Here is a 7431-nt window from a genome sequence, read left to right on the forward strand (position 1 = left end):
TGAAATTTTAAGCGGAAGAAGATTAGATACAAGAGGTATTCGGAGATGACAGATTTGAATACTGTACCTCGGGTTGTTCTCTTAATCAACTCAACTCTAAGCGTGGATGAAGATTTGAGGAATTGTTAAGAGATTGCAAAATCTAGATAAACCATTTGGTTAATCGTTTTATTAGTCCTTAAATTTAGACCCGATTTGCATTTGAGTACCTCAATTTTCAAAATGGTTTCCATCGTCCTTTAACTTTAGTTTTGTTAGGACAAATGATCCTACCGTCAATTTTGTTAACTTTTCTGTTAAGTGCAGGGGCAAAATAGTATTTTTGTATCAAAATTGATTAAAATATGAATAAAAAATTTAAAAACTAAAAACTAAAAAATTAAAATTAAACTCTCTCTCCCTCTCTATCCTGATTTCTACTCCCCAAAACTTGATTTTTGTTTTTATTTTTGTTAGTTTTTTATTTGATTTTCTTTTATTGTTATTTTAAAGATATAATTTTTTAATTCATTTTTTTGGTTTTAACATAAAAAAACCATTTTGCCCTAGCATTTAACAGAAAAAGTTAACAAAATTAATGGCATGACCATTTGTCCAAATGAAACTAAAGTTAAAGGACCACGGAAACTATTTTGAAAATTGAGGTACTCAAATGCAAATCGGGCCAAAATTCAGGGACTAATAAAATGATTAACCCTAAACCATAATATCCAGAATCGAAATTTGGAGGACGAAAATTGAAACTAATCAATTCAAGTGGGGCGTTTTATTTTACTTTTAATCGTTAAAAATAAAAATAAAAATAGTTTCATGCAGTCTAGGTTTAAGTGTGGGAAATTTTTTCTTGCCAATATCTTGTTACTCAACCGGTGGCACTACTATAACTAAGTAATAAACTTGTTCATAAAACTAAAAGCATGTGATCATTTTTTATTGCACTAGTATGAGTGGTAGGTCATGTAGAAAGACTAGTTTCACCAGCTGTTAAAAACGGAGCTCGAATATTAAATACAATGCCTGCCCGCATGACGGTGGACGAAAAATAAAATTACGGAAATGGGGACATTTTAATCAGTCATTCATCCATTGCACCTCACGCAGTATTTGCATCTATAGTAATACAATGTCATGAAAGAAGTGAAAAGCTAATGAAGGAAAGTAGAGCAGAGACGACAATAAAGTAAAACTAAAACTAAAAACAAAGATATAATTGATAGATCATTAAAACATCAAATTTTAGCATATCCTCAATATTGTTTCCATAGAAGCCTAAACCAAAAAATGGATTCAGTATGAATTAATAGATCATCTCAGATCACCAAATTTCAGATATACTCGTTTTTCTACGACGCCACTCAATGTAAGCAAAACTTTAGCACCCAAAACAGATACATCTAGCATAGAATAACAGGTTAGTACGCTTCTTTCCAACAAGTGCAGCACTTAAATATACAATCTTGTGTCAGATTAATTGTAAATTGCCTAACTAGTTACAAGTTAGAAATCTAGAACCATGGAAGAAATGTGTGTTGTTGCAGGTTACAACATATGCATTAACATCACACTGCTAACGCGGCCAGTGATGACTAAGAACTAATTGCATTTTGGCATGAACTTATTCAAACCAGTAACAGGCAAGGTTATTTCAAGTTTCAGATCTTCTGAAATCTGAATCATACAAAGCATGGAAAGCAAGGGGAGAGCTTTTTTTTAACCTGGTTCAGGGCTTCACCATAACTGCGGTACTCAAAGAGTGAGTGTTTCAGCATCCTTGGCACTTCTGGACATTCCGTGGCCTAGCCTTCCATCATCCTGCTCATCATATGGATTTCCCCTATAATTAGAACTTGCTTCTTCATTTTCTGAACAGCCAGGTCTTTCAGTTAGGAACTGTTCCCAGAAAACATCATTTACTCTAACTGGAGCAGGTGGAGGCCCTTGATTGTTATTTGTGGCTTCTTGGGAGCAAGTTTTATGCATGTCTTCATCAGCTGGATTTTTGTTTGTAAAGGCTCTTATATCTGATTCCTTGCCATTGGCATTTAATCCTGATGCTAGGGATTTGCTGATATCCTGACCTACTTGGGGTATTGTAGTAGAATGAGGACTACCATTGACTTGCAACGGGGAAGATGCTAGAGTGAGCTTTAATTGGCAGGATATATGGCCATCCCCTTCTTCGTTAGAAGACAAACCTGGCTGCAGCGAATGAAGTCTCGGGTTTCCAACAGTTTGTGCTTTTCGTGATAACAACGAATCCATTTTGAATGCAAAAGATGTTCCAGTATCTGAAAGTTCTAAGGTTTCAGGTGCAAATAAAAGGCCGCCTGTTCTTTTCTGTGCACCTTTAAGTTCTTCAGATATTTTCCTAGTTGGACTATACCCATCTTCATTGGAACTCTGTGTGCTGCGTGAAACCAGGTTAATGTCTGAATCAGCTGGTGATAATTCTAGTCTCAGTTTACTTGAAAAGTCTTGGTGGAAAATATTCCCAAACTCAGATCTGGAACTACTTTGGTTATCCACAAAACTATTCTCCATAACTGGATGAAGGTGATCAACATCAGGCAATCGCCTTTTCTTATTACATGCTGAGAAATCCATAGCTTCGATTTTTCTAGTGAGATGTTCAACAAAAGTAGGGTTCTGAACATTCTTATCTAAGAATTTCAGCAAATCCTTCTGCCGTTGTTCCATGGAATTCACCCGCTGTGTTAGGTCTTCCAACTGCAGCTTTGCATCAGATCGCTGCTGCTTGAACCTTGAAATATTTGCCTCTAGTGTGGCTTTATCATGTGAAAGCTTCTCTATTTCGTCATCAAGAGCCGCTCTCTCCGGATCTACCATAGAACCTTGAGGATTACTGTGGCTGTGAATGGGTTTTCTGCGGTGGATATTCTTAAGAAGATGCTTTTGATCTTGTATGAAGTCTTCATTAGCAAATTCCCATCTCTCTGGATCAATCTTTCGAAATCCCTGCGACAAATTTATGTCCCAATGTATTTAGTTACATTATATTGAGACTCAGTTCCGCCATGTAAAAACAGCGATCAATTAGAGATGATACAAAATTATGTATAATGTATTTGAAAGTGGGTGAGAGGGGGGAATATTGAATGTATGATTCATGCGAGTGATAAAACTCAATGAACAAGAAATGAATTCCTCAATTATGAGTTGCTCACCATAAACCACGGAACACATCAAGAAAATTCATGCATTCGAAAACACAACCGAGGAAGGCCCTATAGTTAAATTAAATATATTAACTCAATGAAAAATACATCTCTTTCGTTAATGCATGCAAATCCGCATTATAAAAACAAAGAAATCAGAGGACTTCAACAAATACAATGCAATGTAGCAACTGCACTGAAAATGAAAAAAAGAAAAAGAAATATACTTTATTTGAGAAATTGTCAAAGGGTGCCATTTGGCATTACGTTGGGAGCACATTTTTTTGCTGTTTGATGTTAAATATGACAATAAGATGGAATTATAGAAAAGCACTGGATATGCTCTAAGCAAGAAAGTTGTGAAACTTTAGATCTGTCCCTGCACATAAAATCTTATAACACACAAAAGACTCAATTCTAAAAACTGTTTTGATTCAGACTCCTGGGGAAATAACCATCAAAACCATAACACTTGTCATCCATTGTCGCATTCCAGGCCTAAACGTTAAAAATCCTAAAATTGCAAAATCTAATAATTTGAAAGAAAAATATCAACGTTCTGCCTTCAACTTGGTGCACAACCCAAACGCAACTATGGATGGCCCTAAGAAGGTAAAGAGACTGAAAACAAAATCATCCAAGTAATATTTGGCAACAGTTATATCAATTAGATAGTACTTGCTTTTAAGTTCTCAAAAGACGATTTCTGCTCAAAATTCCACTTTCAGTGATTTGGTATTAATTAATGCTGACTATGAAGAGACTATAATATGTTCCTAAAGGTCCAAAGTACCATGGAGTTGATGGTATATAGGATTAACAAACAAATTAAAGGTAGTGCTAGTAGTGGATAAAACAGGAGGATCATACTAGGTTTCATAGTCAAATAATTCTTAATGGTTAAGTGGACACATTAGAAGCAATTGAAACTTCAAAAAATTGTTCAAGCTCATTGGTTGGGTATTCAACTGTAAGAAAACTGGTCAACTAACTATATACAAATTGAGCATTAGTAATCTTACATGTAGGAAAATACCATTCATTTTATTTTATATATAAATAAATAAATAAATATATATATATATATATACACACACATACAGAAATTCTCCTATGCAGATGTCCGGACGTTATTACTGTGCAGACGTCATGTATTTTCTACTACCCCTCCCTGTTTTCCTCACTATTTACTATGGAATCCGCACAGTAATAAAGTGTGGACATCCGGATGAGAGAAAATATATATATAATATATACACACACACACACACACACACATATGTATTGAAACTTTTGCCACAATGTAGCAATCAACCTAAAGCAAGGTGGTTCATATGTTTTATATGGAAACACTTGAATATGAAAAAACGGTGCACCACATTTTGTTTTCAGACCAAAGATGGCCTGGCACATTTCACAAGCAATGCATGTCGAAAAAATAATTAGAAAGCTTCATAACACAAATGTTTGATGAGCAAGACTTTCTATACATATCGAAATAAACACAAATTAATCATAAAAACAGTGAAATCCCTTTTTGAGGATGCTAATTTTTGTATTTACTTTAATTGACTCTTACTTAAATTAGGGCATTTTTCAAGGCATCAAGACACTCATCTTTCAAAACTCCTTGCCTTTAATCAAGGTCAGTTAAGTCAAATTTGCCTCTTATTCCAGTTAAAGTACTTCCCTAGCAGCAAAACACAATTGCTTCAAAAAATTTCAGCTCCCATCCTAGCGTCATGGCCCATATAATTTTCCCTTGCAATATCAGCATTTTAGAAGATACATTACCTGAAGTCTTGTCTCATCTTTCAATGTTGGATATCTAGGATATGAAACAACAGAGTGCCCCAAGCCACACATTCCTGATAGCTCCACAGTAGCCCTTTCCTCCAGTATCCAATGGCTTACCATCATGACCATACATAATGATGCATCATAATCTAGCCTACAGGTCGACCCTTTCCTGGACTCTAACCTAGTTGCATGGTGAAAGTGCTCTGATACCAAATATCATGCCCTAAAACCTACAAAATCAAACTGCAAGGGAAGGCCGCCCAAGAGCTCATATGTGGTCCCAAAATGTTCCACTTTTCAATGTGACACATTTGGGACATGACACCTTAGCCATGGCATGGCCTTCACACAAGCTCTTCCTGCTTGAAAACCTCAACAGGCAGCCAAAACCTCTTCAATAATCCAAATTTCATATGTATTGCTAAAGATTTGGTAAAGGTTTTATGGTTGAAAGCAATATCTTTTTTCTCAAACTGGAAAAAGAAAAAGAAAACCAAGAACTTTCTGTACAGTTTGGTTGAGCCAGACTAAGAAATTCAGTGAACACTTTGAATGAGCCCCACCTAAAAGGTCCCTCTTTTTTCTTCCATATTAATGAAAAACAAATTTTATTGGAACCAATAAGAAAATACAAATTATATTCAAAATTGGCAACATATTCACTATAAAAAAAAATTCAGCTTAAAACCATAAACACCATACAGGAAGGGTTAAAAAACAATTAAATACAAGCTAAAAAAACAACTGCTGGACAATCTGCAAAAACAGGGAAAAAAATGATCTCCCTAAACTCAGAACTACCGAGTTCCTGCAATTTCTTTAAAATGCTAGTACTTAGAAACCCAAAAAAAAGAAGAAAGGAACCAAACAATGATTCAGCTTAACTTCGGAGTCTTCTAAGTTGATATTCAATAGCAATACTCAACTAATAGTAAAAATTATTAATTTTTTCGGTGAACAACTAAAATTCAAAATTTGCGGTTGCTATAAGTCATCTGTATGGATTTTGTTAAATACTATACTGTATACCAATTTTTGAACCGGTAATTTACAATCACCCGAACACAAAATTAGTAAAACACGAAAATTTTGCAGTCTACATCCAAACAAAGGAAATTGGGAGGAAAATGCTCGATGCTTTCAATTTTTCAAGACTTTAACAATTCACCTAAATCAAATCTTAAAAGGGAAGAAACTTACGTATGTATTGAGCTGACGAATGAAGCTCGAGAAGTTGTTATGCTTGAAATAGGTTGGGAGCAGAAGCCGAGCGAACTCCGGCGGGTTCCAAACGACGAAACTCTTCTTGTTCGTGCTCCACGACACGATCTCGTCTGTCGCTGAATCATCCACCATGTCGTACGTCTTCAGCAAAAACGGCGCCGGACCGCCTCCTCCGCCCGCCGTCGAAGGTCCTTCCATTATGGGCGCTCGGGGTCAGGGTTTGGGCGGACCCGAATCCGATTGGAACGTTCGAGAGAAATAGGAAAAAAATTGACGACAGGTGGATGAAGCGAGAGTCTACGCTGGAGAAAGAGGAAGAGGAGAGAATTTAGAACGCTCGGGTCGAGACGCGACGGTTGCCAGGGTTGACTTGAAAACATACGGCCTTTAAATGTTCGTTTTCGGTAGCACGTCAGCATTCAAAATACAGCAAATACTGTTATACTGACATACCCTTGAAATATTAGATGTTTCATCATCCAACGGTTGTAAATGCATTGAGTTATTACGAGAAATAGTACTTGAATAATAGCCCGATTTGTATTTTGACTCTTCAATTTCTAAAATGGTTGTTGTGGCCCTCTCTAACTTTCCTTTTGTTGACAATAGAGGTCATGTCGTAAATTCGGTTAGTTTTTGTGTTAAATTTCTTACTAAAAAATGAAAATTGCTTGGTTTTTAATTTAGCTTGATTTTGATCTCTTTTCACCACCATACCACCCAACCATCCACGGCCAGCCGCCAGACCACCAACCATAGCCCACACACTCAAATCCACCACCCACCCTAGCCACTATCTTCCCCGACCCAGCACAACCCACACCAGCTTCTACAATTTGATGTAGAATACATAGTCGAGTTGATCGAGGCTCAGTTGGATAGGTGCACACGTTGTCGCGGTAGCAAAGTCCAATATGTGCAAGTATAGGCTCCGAGCTCAGAATCGAACCCATGACATATTGTTTCGAAGAGAATGGTGTGACAAGTGCAACTCACTTAGTTTCAGCATTTAGCATATTTTAGGAAACTTTTGCTATTTTAGCCAAATTCTATCGTTTACTTTGACTTTTCAGCATTTAAAGTTTTTAGAATATTTTGAGAAACTTTTGTTATTTCTTTTTTGTTTTCTAATTAGCTTTCCTAGCAAATCTAGGGGTCTCTCATTAGCTTTCCAAGCAAGTCTAGGGTTTCTCTTGTATAAAAGGAGTGTGTTGGAGTATCCTGAATCATT

The 7431-nt window shown here is 36.3% G+C and overlaps 1 protein-coding gene across 1 annotated transcript; it reads right to left on the bottom strand.

Annotated features, from left to right (window-relative positions):
* Nucleotides 1-1270: 1270 nt before the first annotated feature.
* LOC117612773 (heat stress transcription factor A-5) lies at nt 1271-6559 on the bottom strand. Its single transcript, XM_034341420.1, has 2 exons — nt 6177-6559; nt 1271-2976 (listed from the first exon to the last, which is right to left on the bottom strand). Exons 1-2 carry the CDS (start codon nt 6396-6398, stop codon nt 1747-1749), a joined length of 1452 nt encoding a protein of 483 aa, XP_034197311.1. The 5' UTR covers nt 6399-6559; the 3' UTR covers nt 1271-1746.
* Between the last annotated feature and the right edge of the window lie 872 nt (nt 6560-7431).

Source organism: Prunus dulcis, unplaced genomic scaffold (genome assembly GCF_902201215.1).
Source record: "Prunus dulcis unplaced genomic scaffold, ALMONDv2, whole genome shotgun sequence".
NCBI classification, from domain to species: domain Eukaryota; kingdom Viridiplantae; phylum Streptophyta; class Magnoliopsida; order Rosales; family Rosaceae; genus Prunus; species Prunus dulcis.